The sequence below is a fragment of the Vanessa atalanta genome, chromosome 7 (assembly GCF_905147765.1).
Source record: "Vanessa atalanta chromosome 7, ilVanAtal1.2, whole genome shotgun sequence".
Taxonomy (NCBI): domain Eukaryota; kingdom Metazoa; phylum Arthropoda; class Insecta; order Lepidoptera; family Nymphalidae; genus Vanessa; species Vanessa atalanta.
The window spans coordinates 9,013,684-9,034,136 of NC_061877.1; the positions used below are offsets into that span (position 1 = coordinate 9,013,684).

The following is a 20,453-nucleotide window of genomic DNA, read 5'->3' on the forward strand; positions in this document are numbered from 1 at the left end:
TATCACTTTATGATAATGTTATTATGGGGGGTCGATAAGTATATATTGTAAGGCTTAAATTGTAACTTAAACATTGTAATATAAATATATATAGTATGATATAAAAGCGACTTTTTACCTACCGATTTAAAAATTATGCACAAAAAATTCCAAATATTTATGTTGATTGAATATGTCTGAGGTTATAAAAGTTATACTGCTAGACAATCATTTAAATATGGAAAAACATATACAGAAAACATGTTCGTGTTACAAATTAATGATTTCAATTCCAACACACCACCAATCTCTATCTGCAGTTTAGCGAAGGAGCCTATCTAAATGGTAGCAGTTAATCAAGATATATGGTCCTAATCCTACGAGCGGTAAGGATAAAATTATGTTCGGGCCGCCGGAATGGCTGAGTAAGCAGTTTACTTATTAACCTTGTATGCGATACGCGCAATATCTTGTTACGACTTAACGTGACCGTATCGAGAATTCTAGTAATCATTTCGTTATCAATGCAATTTTATTAACGGCACTTAGCGTGGAATTGTAAATAAAGTCTGATTCAAAGTTTACCTTTGTAACACAATCACCGAGATCCCAATCTCTTTGAGAAGATAACTACGGTGAAAGTTGAAAAGGGGCTCAGCGATTATCATTTTCTTTGAGTACAAAGTTATGCAATCAAATATCTGGTTTAAACGTCGAATTCTAATTTATATGGAAATTCTGCGGCCTGTTGAGGCTCCAAATTCAGCGATCGGTATTTAAATAAGTTTTGTGCGAACAAGGCGGAGTTACGTTTGTCGTCGGTATTTTGTCGGCACGCAGATACTGTCAGGTGGAAATGAAACACAGCTTTTATTGCGAAAATACTCCGTTAAATTCACGCAATATTAACTTGAGATGAATAATTATTTCGTTCTTTATCTAAAATGTTTGTTATTGAACTTTTTTCAAATCAAATCGTAAATATCCTACAACTGTTCTAGATAATTCCTGTTCCCCGTTTAGTCCACTATTCTACCATTTGAAAGAAATTAATACTACTTAAACAATAATGCTATACAAATATTAATAGCACTGAATGTGAGCTGTTAGTTATTATAGTTTTGTTTTGTTACAAGATCATGTCATCTAGTCAACTTCAAGCTCGGGTCAAGAATAACAACCCAAGATTCTAGACAAACACGAAATACTAAATTGTAAATAAACGCTAGCTGACGTTTTAGTGACCCAATTTGCTTGTACAAGGCGTCTATTTAATGTAACGCCATTAAAAATAGGGCTTTCTATGGTAATAGATTAGATCGAATCGAAAAAGTAGTCTTGCCGTCATTAAAAAGTTGTAATCATTAATAAGCACATCTCTAGAACTATTATGTAAGAAGAAACTCTAAATTTACCGCAGAAGAAGAGCATGGAAGGTCAGAATATTATATCGTCGTTGCGCCTGCAAAAGTAGCTATGTGTTTTTTTTCATATTTTTATATTTTTATGCCGTTCTAATCGTTATTTCAATTTATCTAGCTTTCGATGTATGAACGTCACATAGCTAAATTTTAAAACTTTTAAATTATTAAAGTTATCACAAAACTGTTTTTACAGTACGTGCGTATTGAAATAAATATCTAAAAATAAGTAAAAGCATATAGCGACTTTTGCAGGCTAACGACGATACGTGACATTGACATAATAATAATAATCGCTGCTCACCGTAAACCGGTTGTCAAGATTTCACGAGTGATATACACCCGTGAATACGATAGATAAGTAAATTCTTACAGAATAGCACTGCTGCGAATGTACTACCTATCTTTTACTTTTTCTACTATCAAACAGCAATCCTTTGAATTACTGTGTTCTTGGGTAGATTAAATAAGCCAATGTACATACGCAAGGTATAATGTATAAGAAATAAGAAAATAAGAAATAAGAAATGTTTATTTGGACACGGTACACAGTAAAAAGGATAAAAAAGTATAAAAATTTAAAACAAAAAGTAATAAAAAAAAAATGGTATTAACTAATTATAACTACTAACTTAATTACAAAAAAACAAAAACAATACAAAACAACACTATGATACTTAACGTGTCCTAAGGGTTACCATTCAGCTTCCAAGTTGGGTTCCAAGAACCCAACGCTGATTTTCAATGGTACCCTGTGTGGTTGTGACGGGCTGTGACAATATATTATAAAAAGAATAAATAAAAAAAAAAAAAAAAACTAAAATATTAAAATACACATAATAACAATATATAATTTTAAATATATAAATACATACATCATTTATGACCCCATTAGGAAATGGCAATTTTGTTCCATTAGCTAATAATTAATCGGTCGGGGGGAGACGGGGGAAGGAATGCAAGGTGTCGGTTAATGGTGTATGTGATCTTGTTTCCCATTAATGGTGTAAGGAACAGTTAATATTTTTTGCCGTGAGAATGTCTAACAGCGGTGGTGATCACAATATATTGGCTTTATTTTTCTTGTCTAAGTAATAAAAAAAATATTTATTTCTGTCTAGCCCAGCCAGTCAGATACCTATCATTACAGAATGGAGGTATTTCCATACATACGAGTATACGCTATAAACAAACATCTTACGCAATCTAATGCGTATAAGACTCCATTTTGAATCTTTTATTTATATTCCAATGAAACCTTCAGGATTTTAATACTTTGTATATGTACACAATAAGAGATTTAATATTTAATTCATATTACATGCCAAATTGTTTACTGGATCCAGATATTTTGGAAAATTTCTATATAAACTATAATTAACGTAAACTCGTAGGAATTATCTTTATAAGTGTTAAAATAAAATGGATCTCATATAATGTATATAACGCATCTTGTTTTATTAATTGCTTACAATGATGAATCCTTAATAAGAATATTTTCCAAATTCTTATATACCAATAACAACAACAGCCGACAGTTAAGGCACTTAAAAACAAATAAGTATTTTATCTCACCCTCAGTAGGAATCTGACTGACTACTAGATTCTGCTTAAAAAAAGTTAAAATAGCTGTGTGTATGTGTGTATATATTCTATATGTGAAACTATTTATACTTGTGATTCCTCCGATTGCAGACATATTCCAAATATGTGTAAGCCATTCCCTGGAATATGGTCGAGCTTACTTTACTGGCACGGCCCCAGAGAAAACAAAACTATTCAAAATGAGAGAGATTACCATATATTCTAGAGAACATTACACGTCTACGGTTAAAGTAAAATTCTACTACAAATTGAGCTAGGTGGTTAGATCCCTGCAATTGATATAATGCACTAATCGTGCATTGTATCTGAACGTTATCAACATTCTTTAATCGGGGTGAGGAAAGCGATTGATAACGGCAGCTGCAGTTTAAAATGTAGACGTAGACCAACTTGTAGAGTGTAGATTAGGTAACATTGTATACCTTGTAACCCTTCAACATTCTTATGATCCTGTACAAAAATATACAAAAAAGAAAATCTCATTGGTAATCCGATGTACCTGCATAAATTAGATTTTATTATGTCATCGAAAAAAGTTCATGAATACAGTCTAAATTGTAGACTTTTAATATTCCGTTGAAAAGCGTGCAGCAGTGGTTTTTTTAATATTTTGTTTTTTTTTTACCAAATAGTACATCTAACGTTAGGTAAATGTCTTGGGTGAGATTCGTAGTATATTACAGCATTTTTTGAATCTGAGATAACATTTAAGTCAGCGTTTGTTATGAGTTAACTTATTTTTAATAATAATATATGCTAACAACTAGATTTGGTAGAACAAATGAAGTTCTAATAGAAAACGGTCATAAACTACATATGAAACTATTAAAAAGGATATTCTTATAAAAAAATGATTAAGGTTTAATATTGTCATCATTTTTATAAATTATTTTACAAGAATTACCAATGTTCAATTAGAGTAATGTCATAAAATAAATTCGAAATTTAAATGACTTAAATATTTAAGAGAAAATTTTGGAACATTACCAAAAAACTAAAATTTGAACAATAGTGAAATAAATATACATATGGAAAACTTATACTTTATATCAAAAAAATACTAATTTATACATATACAACATTTGAAAATATTTCATGGAAATAAATGCCACTCTTATCCCACATTATAAAAGAATATAATTGTTTTTTGTAGTATTTATTTTTGTCACAAATTAATGAAATAATGATAGCAATATATTATATTAAGACACAATAGAGCTCACTATGAATACAAAAACCTTACAAGATTATGCAGCAGGATAAACTTTTTATATTTAATATATCTACAAAAAAATCAAGTAGTTACTACGGTCGCCTCCGTCAAGTTTTTGCAAGGACAATACGCGGACTACACGTCTTTAAATACACGGTAAGTGAATTGCAACATCATTTCTATGTACTTAAAAATTATCGAACACCCTTAAACAAATACGTGTAAAATTTTACAAAAACTAGCTCAAAAAGGTTGTAAACGAAAACGACGTAGTTGACCTCGAAAGCTATGTAACAAGTAAATCAACTACAGTGTGACAAAGGAAAGTAAGTGACCATCAGTGTTCCTAAACAGCTCTAGATTCTCTCCACATACTTTTGAAATATTTGAGACTTCAGATAATATAACGCAAACAATAAAATGTGTTTTACATTTCGAGTATAATTTTCTTAGGGTATTTTTAATGAAACCTCGGTACCGGGTTTAATGTGTTAAACCGCCGTTAAAACCGTGTTATTTCGTATCGAAGTACCGATGGCTATGATAGAAAATGCCATCATCGTATGGAGACCACGTCCCGGAAAAGATACGATACGACGTCTTAACCAGACCAGACCGGGGTAAACCGTACAGAGAGCGCCCATTAATGAAAGGCGCGACCTTTAAAGGATGGATTAGATGGATGGAATATCAATGAAGCAGAGGATTATGGTAATTTATAAGCCTATGTGTCATTTGAGTATAGCCGGTTATCACTTTCATTTGCGTTCACATTAAAATACTCGTATATAGATTTGTGATCGTAAAATGACTTTAGAATAATACTACATAGTCATGCAATTAGTGACAGGATGTGTGGTTGACGTGGACGGATAAAAAGGTACTACTGGGTCTCCCGCGAAATTTCGCGTATATTCAAAATAATTCTTAGGAAATTCAAAACCTATGACAGGTTTTGTTTTGATTTCATTTCATTGTAAACTGCAAGTCACTCGTGTACATTTGGCGCCAAAATGATGAAACCTCTTTTAAATGAAATTTTTAATATCAAATATTATTAACATTAGATCTGTTAGTTTTGGAGTTTGTCGAAAACAATTTACTTTAATTTTGTTTACGTTTTTAATTTTTTTCTTATACATCCATAGCGCTGCTCTCTAACTAGCTCTAACCAGCAAACGAGATTCTTTGTTAATTCGTAACAATTTAGGAAAATGCCCTCAAGAATGAATATATAAGATGCGGGCTAATTGCCGCAAAGCGTATTCATATTTATAATATGGCTCTATCCTAGGAAAAATGTTTATCCTTTTAGCTTTAGCTACAGATTAAATTAACCTTTTATATTGATTAATATTCGAGCAGTAATACATAGTACCAAATTAGAATGGTACATAACGATTTAGCATTTTGAAAATAATATATGAGCCTATGCAGAATTATGTATGTATATTTTTCTAATGCTTTCAAGTTATTAAACTACTGATTTACTAAAGTAAAAAGGTGCATGTTTTTCTGTACGCTAGTGGCACACATGAACTTTGCCAAAAAGAGGCATAAAACGAAACGCCCATCCGTATCATACAGAGGGAACATTATTCTGGCATTAATGAAAGTTTAATGGCAGAAAACTTTGTTGCCTTTGTAAATATCGAAGCTTGAAAATTATTACTCGCTCTTTTCCTACGCCAGACGGCTGGTTTTTTTGTAATTGTAAATAATCTTATTCTATTTATCATCATGTAATTACAAGGTCCCTTTTTGTGTGGGTATTTATTAGTCGTTATAGCCTGAATTAGTTAAGGTTACACCTTTACTAATTCAGGTAATAGGCTATAAGAGATACATCATTGGATAAGATAGATTAAATATTAAATAGCTTACCTTATAGAAACTAATATCATCGCGAAAATAAGATACTTTCCAAGGAGAGGAACGACGAGTGACGTCGGTGGAATGATTTCCACCACCAGTAGGAAGAACACGTGGAGACTGATGAGAATCGAGATGGAAAGCGTTACCTTTTAACAAAAATATTAAAAGTTAAAACACAATAAAAATTCAAATTTAAACTATCAAATGACAAGTTTTGATAAATCAATTAAGTTTCTATTCTGTTTGGTTATTATTGTAAAAGATTTAATAAAGATTGGTTAATTTTTTTTGCTAAAATTAACAAACCGAGAAAAAGTTAAAAGAATATTAGTATTTAATAAACTATACGCCATTCAATGGACGTGTTCAAAAATAGTAAGAAAATAATGCTGAGTGGACGTGGAATGGATGGTCCGATTTCGTATTGGAAGCCCAATTTGTGAGGACGTACAAAAATATAAATGGTAAATTTTCTAAAGAATGATTTTATATTATACACAAACACTTAAATGACGAATCCAATCACTATATAGTATAATATAATAGTGAATGTTACTTTTCATAGAAGAATCATTTATAGTAAGAGAGCTTTCAAACATAGTACCAGTGTCGTGGTACAAAATTGTTATTCTACGATTGTTGATGTTCGTTCTCATTTTGAACTGCCGAAGTAAGTCCGTACTACAGTCTATTATTCTTCTTGTAGTTTATACGAGGAACGAAGTCGTAGTTTTCTAAAGTTTTATGTTTGTTAACTGACATAAAAATACTAACTTTAGATAATTTTCCAACAAATTCAGTATATGTTTTAAAATAAAACTATTAAAATGAAATTCTACTCTATTAAAATATGTTGTATAAAATATTTGTGATAAAATACGTCGTCACACATTCGAGGTTTATTTATAACTTAATTCGAACTTTAAAATATACTTAATGAAATATATAATAAGCCGACTGGTCCTATTTTATAAAAATAAATATTATTTTTGAGTTTTTTAACAACTGTTAATAGTTTAAATTTGAAATTGACATTTGACCACAAATGCGCCTGAAAATGAAGGTAGGGTCATTATGTAATGTTATTAAAATGTATGTCGTTATGTATCTTAATAATACAATAATTTAGAGGATATATTATATATAAATAAGGACAGCAGAGAGTAGTTGAAACAGACCCATTTAACTAATTGTAAAAAAAAAATTCGAAAACATGTTACTAGAAAACTAGGGATCTTAAAAGTAAGGTCACATGATGGTTTGGCTGAGTTATTATGAGCATTGATGCACCTGGTCGAGTTTGGAACGCTGTAACAGCGTTTAAAATTGACCAAAATGAAAAAAAATTATAGAGTAAAATTTTCATAAAGACATGTTCTATAAATTCATTTTGAGCTAATTTTGTGCTAAAATGAACAGAAAAAAGTAATTAAGCAAAAACGAAAATTTTTGAAAAAAAATTCTCTTTTTTTTACTTATAACTTTTTAAATTTCAAGTTTATTGTACAAACTTACATAAACATAATTGTAGCCACAACGATTTGCTACAAATGATGTCGTTACAAATTTTCCGTACAATTAATAGTTTCGGAGATATAAGTAAAAATATGTTTCCACCCCTTTTTTCAAGATGGCGGGCGGGGGACAAGTGCGCCAACCCCACAAACTTGGGGTTAAGGTTGCCACAAATAAAATTGCGTCCTCTAGGAAATGTTTAGTCAATGTAATATTTCTATGGACTATGAGTATTAGAACAGAGCATATGCCAAAAGATTTGTATACTTCTCTGGTCATACTCATCATCATATATCATCATATGGTGTATTCATTGCTCTTCAATTTAAACAAGCGTTAAAATATCAACCTTATTAAACATATATTTGTAAAACTTAACTTAATTACTTAGCTCTTGTATGATTTATTGAGTTTACTTATTAATCATATTTAATCTGGGACATGAGCAAGAAACATAACACAAACCCGGCCGAATAGTTAATCATATATTTTTTTAAAGAATACTTGCAGTGCTCCAGTGATTAAATAATTGATTAAGGAATTAGTAATATTCCTATTTAAAAAAGGAGGGACTTTATAAGATTCTCACTTGTGTTAGGAGTGGCGACGATAGCCCAAGGGGTCAGGTTCGATCCTGCGACGTTTTAACATCGGCCCGTAAACCATTGGGCTATCGACGCTTTCATCCTATCAATAAATTGATTTGTATAAGTTGGTATTATTTATATTCTCTTACCTTTTCGCCGCTGTCCGAAGGCAAGTAAAAAGTTAGTACTGTGAGAAAGGAGATACCCATGCAGGGTATGATAATGTTGACGGTGTAGAATAGAGTTTTTCTTCGCATCGTTATATTGAAGGTGATGTCCAGGTAAGGCTCATCGCAGCACGTGTAGAACTTCTCGTTTCTGCATCAAAAATATTTCCGTATTTTGTATTTATTGTAAGAAGGTGTTTTACAAGTTTAATTGTCTGCCTCGTGTAATCTATTGACTGATTGATCTTATAAGACCGCAGATTCTGAACTCATAATATACATTGTATCGTTGACCATCCCTCATCAATAAAGCCTTAAATATCCCAGACCGACCGCGGGGAAGAGGACGACCGCCTGCAACCTGGTGGCCGAACATGCAAAAAGAGTCCCAGAAAGAGAATCCGAGTAAACAGACAAGCCAGAACAGAGCTCTCTGACGCAGACGTACAAAGAGATCCGACCCCGGCTGAACTGGAAAGAGGGTTTGGACAAAGAAGAGGAACTATAGATTGCACATGTTTGCGCTAATACTTATGCACTGTTATATGTCCTGCGCAGTTATCTAGTTTTCCTTCACACGCGTGGCCGAAATCATAAATAGTATTGTTGATTATAAAGATCAAAGATCGAGAGTTAGAAAAGTCTTAAAATAAAATACATAAATAATATTAAAATATTATTACTATTTGAAAACATTTCTTGATTAATTGTGTCTTTGCGTATGTGTTAACTACTTATGTCCTTAACTATTATGCACAATAAACATATATAAAAGATAAGAGTATACACAGGAGTTTATATGGAAGATTATATATGAATAATATTAAGAAAAATGGATATAACTTTGTCAACATACAACGTATCCTTATAGCAATCATATTTTAGATGTGGGTTGACCCTAAATTTTGTATTCAACGACGAGCAAATAAATACATATTATGCAAGAGCAATTTTGTAGAGTGACTCGTAAAAATATTACTAGGACCAAAGTTACAATATCTTAACGGCAAAGTGAACATTTTAATTATAGATTTAAGCCTCGCTGATCGGGTGATATTTAAAGTAGATTTTTTATATATAAGATACAACACACAAAACATATAAAAAAACATAGCTACCCGAATAATAATCAATTAAATATACTTGTGTATAGTATATTTTCGACCACAGACTTATCTGTAAACATTTTTGAGATGAACAGATCTTTCAAACAAAGTTTTCTTGTATCTTATAATCTTGGCAGTGCTCGCTTGGAAAGCGCTCAGGCCGACTATTTTGCTCTCCGAGTCGAAGTTCTGATGTGAATGTTCCATATCTATCGGATTAATAATTTTTGCGTGAACATCGAAGTCTACTACCTTTTTACATATTATTGTATTACTAACATTGAAATGCTTGGAAAAGTGAGATAAAAATCTAAATGTACTCTGGTAGATATGTTATAAAAATATGGTAACATCGTATATGCACTTTAAGCAAACCCGTCTGGGTATAGTATATATATTTTTCATTTTTGTACGTACGTATATATATATATATATATATAAATATATAAACGTCATAAACAAATGAATACTGTCTCATTTCTCTAATAATAATCCCTACAATATATTTTTATTATTCCTTATAATTAATTTTGACCGTCTCGTTTGTATGGCTTGCAGACCCTAAGGTCCTGAATTCAAAGCTCTATTTGGCATAGCAAAAATATTCTTGGTTTTTCTGCCAAAAAATTCTCAGTCTCTGTAGCAGCAGATGTCAGTGTGCGTTAGTGGGAATTGCGCCGAATTTGTACGGTTCTTAATCGTTCAAAACTATGATTATATCAAAAAGTAATACCTATCTATAGAAGTGATTGACCTAAAATAATGAATAAACCTATAGACTCCAGTGTCTGGCATAAACTAAAGAAATTTGTCGTTTTTATTTCGTATTATATTATAAAGCGCGACGACTATAAATAGCGAAACAATCAGCCATCAAAACAGACCATAATCTCGAAATCACGTAGAATTAGTCTACGTCACGTAGACCATGTAGCTCTCGCTACAAAAATAGCGTAGGTATTCAATTCATTTTGAAAGATACAAGCGAGTTTTAGACTAAATATTTAATTACAATAATTTTTATACATAGCAGTACAATACTTTTTTTTTTTACTTAAATTTAGCTTTTGTTATTAAACTACATATATTTAAATTCACATATTGCTACATATGTCATATTTGAATCTACTATATTATTTAATGTTTAGTAAATTAAATTTTGATAAAAAATATTCTATTTTGCCAGTAACATAAAAATATTCAATTATTACAATACTTAAAATTTTACTAATGTTTAATTTTTTACTTCGAATACCAAAAAAAGTGATAAAACACACAGTTACCTTTAAGTTTCAATATTTTAAAATACCTTGAATAAATTTGGAACACGACACTAGGTTGGGAACAAAACAAACATTGTGCTGAACCGTTTATACAGTGAGCGAGGTCATTTCGTGTTTTAGCCTCTGTAACAATGAAACCCATGCAAGGGACTACGAAGGAATGAGATTCTATATTGAGATTAATGTATAAATCGACTTTAAAAGGAATATTATGTAGATATATTATTACATTAATTATAAGTCTTATCACAGGATATATATAATTGTAATTTTTATTAATTCGTGTAAACTTTGTAATTAAAATGTTAGAAAAGAGTAACTACTGAGTTTATTGCCGGTTGTTCTCAGTAAAATATGCTCTCCGAACCGGTAGTAGCTTTACATAATCAACACTAACATGACATACATTCTGACTCAAAAGCGCTTTTATGAGCCTACTTGAATAAAGAAATATTCGAAAAATCATCAGCTTCAAAAAAATTACAATATTAATAATGGTCATATTTATCATCGTTATATTTATTAGTCGAGTATAACTCGCGCAGAGTTTAATGCTATATAAAAAAAATAAAAATGGTGCAAGAAAAAAAAAACGTTGATTCTCTTACGAATACATAAATAAGATTTAAGTGAAAAAAAATAACATGGTTAATTTATTATTAGTAATATGTTGTGCTAAATTTTAACTCAGTAGTAGTAGTTAAGTAGAATTGATTAGGTTTAAGGCATAAGGTTTAGATTTAGAGATAATAGTTGATTCAAAAATGAGTTTTATTCCGCATATTGACGACATTATAAGTATGCCTTTAATTACACAAGGGTTTATCAAAAGTAATACATAACATTTTAAGAAATCAAGCACTATGGTTATAAGAAGTACGTTTGAATACTGCTCAGTTGCATGGAATTCGTTTTATCAAACTCATAGACTGAAGACAGATTGGGAAAGACAGATTACATAAAACGTTTCTAAACTATTTGTGTATTAAAAACAAAAATAAAAAAATAATTGAATGAATACTCCAAATTGTTAAAATATTACAAAATGAGTACACTTACTCGTCGCAGAGATATGGTGGATTTGTGTTTTCTGCATAAAATAATATCAGGGAATATAGACTGCCCCGATTTTATGAATCAAATTAAGTTAATTATTCCGAGACAAAATGCAAGGCTTATCAATATACTGACTTTCAAATGTCGATTTTCTAAAACAAATATAGTTGAAACCTTATATAAATATTCACAAAGAGGTGGATTTAGACCAATTTAGTAACAACATTAAAACCTACAAAATTAAAATTAAAAAATACTACGACAATTTACATACTACATTAATCGATAAACACTGCCACGAATTGTTCATACTACTTCCGCATCGAAAGTTTTTGTTTATATTTCGGTTTGGATTATTGTACATTGTGTTGGCTTCCTTATTAATTAATAAAAAAAAAAACCGTAATAAATTAAAAAAAAAAAAACATAAAATATTTAAAATTCGACAAAACGGCTACAAAAATATATCTTTCGTTGCGTGAGTTGCTATAAATAGAACCCTATTTATAGTAGACTATATTTGATCGCTCTCATTCGATTTTTGACTTTGAAATCAGTTTTATTTTTAAATTTTCCCACTCACATATAATAGCACAGTTCGTTAGCTGACAAATAATCTATGAAATGAGGGCTAAAGAGAATGGATCGAAACACGGCCTATATTGCGAGATATTATTGAAGCACTTTTGTGTTACAATTTGAAATGAACAATATCGCTGTGCGATGAATGCCGGTGTAATGGATATACAACGTTCTGTAATCACGACCTTTGTATTTGAGCATCAGTGTTATGGTCCAGTTAACATAATGCTGTTGATTTCGTATATTTACAAAATGGCTGAAACATATATATTTTAACCGTAGTTAAAAAATATTGAGTATATATATGCGTATGACCTATATATATATAAGGATATAAGCAATATATATAGCAACACTTTCGTTGCACTTCATAGACTTAACGAAAGTGTTGCTAATAAGTGAATACTAAAAGTGAGAGAGTAATAAGTGTATTCTAAAATTATAAACTAAAATCATTTATAACCATTAACCATTCATGTATCAACAAGTCGCCATTATCCAATATCTTCCAATTATTGTAATAATAATTAAATCTCTTGAAAACATTTGAAGTGATATAGATTTATTTCGTTTTTGGTACGTCTTTTTTAGCTTCTTGAATTTATTAAATGAGTTTCGAATGAAATACTGCTGCTTCACTCGTGAGTTTTGTTCAAACCGAGTGAGACTGCACTATTACGAGTGGAGGTCAAAGAGTCAACGGAATGCTGAGGATAGGGATACTAACTTTATACCCACATAATAGGGAACTCTTAAAAAGTATATAAACTATAAGAAAAAAAAGTAAATAGAAAAATTTGAGCATCGTGTTCAAACAAAGACATTAGTATGGTTTCAGTGGTAATTAATGCAATGGAAACCTTTTATGGAACTGGACTAGTAAAACTATGATTCGCAAATGTCATGTCATCTACATATATAACAAAGATCGAGCATTGATCGAGGATGACCTTCGCTTTAGTCTGCCGAGAGGCTACTACGTCGGACATCATCGAAAAACTCGTTAGATATGTATTAGAAGACACATCAATAGTCAAGAGGGGTATTTCGACTCAATTCAAGGGTAATGACTAACAATATTTTTTTAAGAGTTAGAAAAATTATTATTCCTGCCTGTTAAACTTATTGAAGTTAAGGTACATTTGAAAAGAAAAATAATATTGTTATTGTATTTAATTTACAACGCATCCATTCTGTAGATTATTAGATCTCCCCTCGTAACTCTGTGCGAGGCACTTGACGAAATACATTCATTATTACAATACATAAAATTTGACCGTTTCAGTATAAAGTATTAAATAAAATAGAAGCAACATTTTTATTTTATTGTATACAAAACAAAATACTCATTAATAAATTTAACGTTATTATTAGACAATTAAGGATCAATTTAAATTGTTAAATTACGCATCAATTTCTTAATCAATGTTATTAAAGAAACTCAAAAATTACTAAATTTCTAAATGTATATAGACAAAGGCATCTTTAAACATTTTTATCTAGCTTGACTTGTTTGTTTCGTTGGGTCACATTTTGTGATTGAAATTCAATCCCCTTCCTCTTGACCTTTAGTTTGATGACAATGCAATGAAATATACTAAATGTCATTTAAAGTCGAAAATGACAAGCACAGCCTATCCAGCGTAACCTGGTGTAGGAATATACGTCCCACGATTTTATATTTGAGTCTGATCAATCCCCAATTTGATGAGAAGAAAGGTGTACGACCAGTACCTTGGACCTACCTAATTATTTTTTAGCTTTAAGTACATCGTCTACATCATTATTAACTTTCTTTTGAATAAAATTTTTTAACTTCAAAAAGTTTTTATCTAAGTATTTTATTTATCAAAATGTAATTAATTTTTGAAAATATTGTAACTTACAATATTTTGTCAAAAAGTACAATTTAAACATTAATTCTAAATATTCAACTTGTTTTTGCTTGTTTCTTTATTTTAAAATACATAAAGAAGAATATCTGAGTACATCATTTAATTAAAAAATCTCTAAACAAAGTTCTAAATTGCCCTTAAGGTAACAAAGCGGGAATTCAAGCATCACTTTCGGTACGGTTCGTCGATTTTGGTGTACGCAAAGTTCCAAGGGTTCATTATCAGCATTTTTATCTTCTGTCTATAAAATGTACAGTAAAATTGTTTACTCTTCATAACGTTATGCTTAATATATTTAATAGAGGCCAAAATTCAGTTCGTAAGACGGATTCACGCCAGTATCTTTCGCTTGCTACGTACAGTGGAATAAGGTAAAAAGTATTTTAAACAATCTTCATAAAACTTAAAACCTTTCTCTTATTATCAATGCATTGGTTTGTCTAGTGCTGAAAATTTAACTATCTGGCGAGCCTACTCAATGTATATCTTGTGTTAAACAAGGACTTAAAAGAATAGTGCCGCCACTAATTTTCAGTTCTCTTAAAACATTTTGTCGTCACTCAAATATACATCGTTTTAATAAATCACTCATAATATTATATTGACAACAATCAATAAATAGTAAAGCCGTAGTACGAAATATATATTAACAAGCGATGCAAATATGAAAGTCAGACTAGTGAAACAGCTATAGAATGCAAATGAAAATTGCCATATTGGTTGACGTTTATAGTTACTGCTCCACTTTTTCTTCTTTCTTCATCATCAAGCATCAAGCATCTTTTACAATAAACGAGCTATTTAATATGGTAAAAATTTAAATCGGACAGATGAGATAAGTAAGAGCCGAGATGGCCCAGTGGTTAGAACGCGTGCATCTTAACCGATGATTTCGGGTTCAAACCCAGGCAGGTACCACTGAATTTTCATGTGCTTAATTTATGTTTATAATTCATCTCGTACTCGGCGGTGAAGGAAAACATCGTGAGGAAACCTGCATGTGTATAATTTCAACGAAATTCTGCCACATGTGTATTCCGCCAACACGCATTGGAGCAGCGTGGTGGAATATGCTCCAAACCTTCTCCTCAAAGGGAGAGGAAAATTTACAGGCTGCTAATGCTAATGCTAATGCTAGATGAGATAAGTACATTCAACCCTTATATTAAATATTTACCCACTTCATAATACAAATACATATTGATGTTCGTGTGGCTGTATTTTTTACAGCAATTAACATATTTTTTTTTATGGCATAGGTTGGTGGACGAGCATATGGGCCACCTGATGGTAAGTGGTCACCACCGCCCATAGACAAAGGTGCTGTAAGAAATATTAACCATTGCTTGCACCACCTATGCGCCACCAACCTCGGGAACTAAGATGTTATGTACCTTGTGCCTGTGATTACACTGGCTCACTCACCCTTCTAACCGGAACACAACAATACAGAGTACTGTTATTTGGGGGTAGAATATCTGATGAGTGGGTGGTACCTACCCAGACGGGCTTGCACAAAGCCCTACCACCAAGTAAGTTTTTATTTATTATAAAGAAAAACGTGGCCAAACTATATTACAAGTTTAATTAATTCAACAAAACAATATAAAATACGTCGTGTATATTAATACTATCTCGTGGAACTACTGTTACTAAAGTTAATTAAATTGTCATGATGCACGTCGTCGTATCTCGCTTCTTTACCATTTTTGCCGTTTTTTCAGGACGAGATAAAACCTAATCTCATTTACGTCGTGAAGTTACCCCTGCGTATATTTCAAAATTAAAAAGGCTTTTCAACGTTAACCCGGGAATATGGAATAGCAACGGTACTTTTTAATACAATAAAATCGATTATGGAATGCAAAAAAATGCTTACCACAGGAATTTGAAGCATAATATATACACGACAAGCAAGAAGAAGAATAATCATGCCTACTTGGAAAGTGTGGCAATAAAAACTTTGAATTCGGTCACGTTCCGTGTTCAATGTTCAAAGTATTTTTTTCTCCCCCAATTTTCTTATACAGATTTTACAAATTTGTTTTGAATGATAAAAGTTTATTTTTTTTAACGAAAGTTTTTTTATAACTTATGAAAAGAATGCGTTCTTTTTCTCATATTTGATTATTAGTTGGATATCTAATGCGAGTATCACGCTAGAAATCGAATTCACCTAAACATACCTAAACCGCATGGCATGGCATGGCAAACCTCAGGACAAATGAACAATAAAATCAGTATTTCTGCTGATTGTTCAATTTTTAAATTTAAATTAATGGAATATAATAAAGTAGCCTTGGCATGATAGAATGCAAATGTGTGTGTTGAATTTTAGAATGTATTTGCTTTTCATGACTTTCGGCTTACATAAATATGACATCCTCACCGATTTCGGCCACGGAATCATAATTATCTGCGTAGCTTTATAGTACTATATTGCATAAGTATGGTTGCAAATACACCTTAGTAATTCGATGACACGGTAAATCTGACACCTCGTTGATTCTTTACGAACTTTCCGAGGCACGGGAATGTATGCACTGCTGACTACTAACTCTGGGCTGGTACAGAGAATTTATCTAGAGAAAAAAACCCAATAACTTTGTATTGGTCCGGGATCTAGCATCTTATAAGTTAGCCTCTAATCCTATAATACATATAGTACAAAGATAACAAACCTGACAGCGGGCACCTCCAGTATGTCCCATTCGACTGACATGTAGAACTCCGAGAGGTCTACACCGACGGACACCACGTTGCTCCCAGCCTGCTCATCCATGTGCCTCAAGTCCACCTGTACACACATCCTCATTCCAAAATTTAAGCGAATTTTACTAGCATGGTAATATTGAAAGCGACGTTTGTAACTATCGAAAAATCTTTAATTTTTTTTTTCTCAAGTAACAATTATTTATGGAACTGCAATGAAGTAACTCTGCTATATCTTGAAATTTTAATTTAGTACTTTTTTTCAATGTAATTTTTTTTTAAATTAAGAATACTCTTTTTTTAAAATAACTTATTGTATATGATTTCTGCATAGAAATTAATATTCGAAGCATCAAATACAAATACTTAATGTAAAACACACAACAAATATACTGACATTTAACTATCTGGCATAATTTTGAATGCTATTTAAATGAGATTAGCTTTTAAAATTAACATTGTCGTTATTTAATATTTACGTCGAGCAAAAATATAACGTATTGATAGAAGTGCATATCGAACTCTTGTATTTTTGCTCAAGCGTAAATTAATTTATAGATTTTTTTATTTATATTTCCTTTTTAATTTTAACATTTATCACACATTTCATTATTTAGTTATTTTGTTTATCAGATACATGCTCCCTGTCACACAATGTGTAGGCACCTAAAAATCAAGAATCAATTAGTGATCTGTAACAAGAGTTTATGACATCGACTTCCTTCTTGACGCCTTTCGAGATAATTATTACTGAAATCATACCACAAAGTGTGTCAAGTACCTGTATAAAATCGCTTTTAGTTCATTTATTTAGAACGACACTGAGCAACAAGATCTCGAATCATGCGAAATAGTAACAACGCGAAACACAACACCTAGATCAATTTTATGAGCTTTGAGTTTTCAACGAGTAATAATGGAGGCTGACCCCTATTTTTCTTTAAATCTCTCTAACATCAGTGTAATAGTATCGACTAGGGTGGACTCCATTGTGTGTGACTCGTCAAAAAACAAGGACAACGGAAGCACCGGCTCCGCCGCGCATGTGTGTGTCGCGCGGGAACGGCGTGAAGCCGCGAGTGTGTCTGTCGCGTGGAGGCGAAGCCGCGCGACTATCCATATGCCGCTCGCCTCAGCACAACAACGGCCAGGAGCTAATTACTAACACAAATCATTATCACGCAATGCAGACTCTATAGTCTATACTAAACGCGGTCGTTGTTGCTTTGAGGCTCGAGCTTTGTTCTTGTGTAGCGAGTGCATGCAAGACTGTCTCTTCGAGTGAAGTCGATGTGCATGTATCGATTCAATCGACGACACGGTCGCTCTAATGTTGACATCTATTTTAATTGTGTATCGTTTTATTCTGTTATAGTTTTGTTATGATAATGACTACATGCAATGACCAGCGACACCGAATTCTTACAGCCACTAAAGTCGCTAATAGGGAAAGGTATAAAATATGCAATAAGATGGCCGTTAATGCTCCAAAATATAACGAATCAAAATGTGACGGTTATCTTTTTCAGACTTCGTGTAGTGCTTAAGTTGTCCACGTGTAGTTTAGTGTAAAGCTGTGTAAGAGACGTGGTCACGGTTTGCGGCTCTCGGCCGTGTGATCGGGAATGCAATTGGTTCGGAACTAAGCCGGAGACATGCAGTGTGTGCACCGTGTAACACAGAGGAGGCATGCAGCAAGCACTTGTGTTAGCTGTTTGTGTTTCAGAAAGTGTGTATAGGCGCGAGCGGAGCCAGCTGGAGCGGGTAAAATAAACGGGATAAAACCATTCCGCGCTACGAGTCAATCTTATATAATAGATCTTTATAGATAACCTCTAGGGCGGAATGATTTAGTAAATGTGAGGAAATTGGATAAGGATCAAGTTAGTGACGTTGCATCCCATATCACCTGACATTTAAAATTTTATACCTTTCCGTGTCGAGCGAGGAAGGCCGATCGAACTAAGTGGAACCGATCGAGGATATTCTGGAGCATTCGTGGACACGCACGTTGACATACTGCTACTCCACATACTTAAAAACATCACCATCGCAAAGGTTATGTAAACTTGCAACTTGTTAATGCTAAAGAGCGAGGTACAGGCGGCTAGCGGGCGGCGGCTAGCGTCGCGCGCTCGTCGCCTTTCGCACTAGCACCGACGCGAAAAGTCAATGTGTTTAACATTATTAACATACCACACAGACAGAATAGTAATATTAATTACACGACGAAAAACGTTCGAGCCAACAAGCTACTGCATGGACATGGGCCGGAGCGGCGGGCCCTACGCTACAGCCCGCGCGCGCGGCGCCAAGCGGCGTACAGCGGGGCGTCACCTTGAAGCCGTCATACGTCCAGCTGCCTAACTTAAGCACACAGGTTTGCACGTCGTAAGGAAAGAACTCGACGTCGATAGAGCAGGAAGACTTATAGACTGCTGGCGGCTGCCACACCACCATGCCATTGTGGTACACCGTGGCCTTGGTCATCAGCGTCACCTCGTAGTTTCCATCGGCGCTGCGGACAAACAGAGTGGTCAGCCATAGCGGTGGGAGAGACCCGGTAAATTACCTTGAATCCGTCGTACGTCCAGCTACCGAACTTAAGAACGCATGTTTGCTCGTCGAAGGGAAAATATTCCACATCTATTTCGCAGGAAGACTTGTAAATAGCAGGCGGTTTCCATTCGACCAGCCCTTGGTGATAGATGGTTGCCTTGGTCGCCAACGTTACCTCGAAGTTGCCGTCGGCACTGCAATATTAACGCACATTACAAGCCGGCACGGGCCCCACGCGTCAGCCCTTTAGTTCGCGATAGTGTGTTCATCTGTGGCGTCGTCGGTTGTTTATGTTCATCCTTACATGTGTAAGTGTGAATTGTTTCCTATAATACGAGTATCAAAATATAACATAACACTTCTGTTTTCACTCTCGTTAACTTTGTGGAATTGTTCTGTGTGTACAAATGTGGCTGCAAGTTTAGATATTTACAATATTCGACATTTTGTATTCCTAAACAGCTTCGCGTTACATTTTTTTGTGACTTATGTGAATGAAAATGATCTAATTTTAAAATTTAACGTGGATATAAAATACATACAATAAATGTGTCATATTTACATATTTATCAGACAAGCTAATCCCAATAAAATTGATAAATTCATGTGTATTAAATAATACTTTATTCAAATATAACCTGCGTGTGTTTAAAACGTGATGAAGAGAAAAAGAGTAATTTGGAACAGTCTTGAAGGATTAGGGTAAAAGGTTCACATTTGAAAGAGGCATGACCTAAGAAGGGAGCGGCCGGAAATGAGCCTGGATTGTGCCGAGGTCATTTATCAAAGTCCGCCTCTTCATGCGGCACATAAGACTAATCGAATGTCTTCTCAGAATTATTTCTAATCAACATCCACTGAAATCATCTGTCATTATTATAAATCAATCAGGAAATAA

The 20,453-nt window shown here is 32.9% G+C and overlaps 1 protein-coding gene across 1 annotated transcript in view; it reads right to left on the bottom strand.

The window, feature by feature from the left end:
• LOC125065510 (acetylcholine receptor subunit alpha-like) overlaps window positions 1–20,453 on the bottom strand; it is a 53,493-nt gene that overhangs the window by 9,572 nt on the left and 23,468 nt on the right. The window contains exons 3-6 of the mRNA XM_047673179.1: window positions 19,569–19,749; window positions 16,966–17,081; window positions 8,345–8,513; window positions 6,103–6,239 (exon numbers count right to left, since the gene is read on the bottom strand). Coding sequence (XP_047529135.1) covers window positions 6,103–6,239; window positions 8,345–8,513; window positions 16,966–17,081; window positions 19,569–19,749 — 603 coding nt within the window. The remainder of the gene's footprint in view (window positions 1–6,102; window positions 6,240–8,344; window positions 8,514–16,965; window positions 17,082–19,568; window positions 19,750–20,453) is intronic.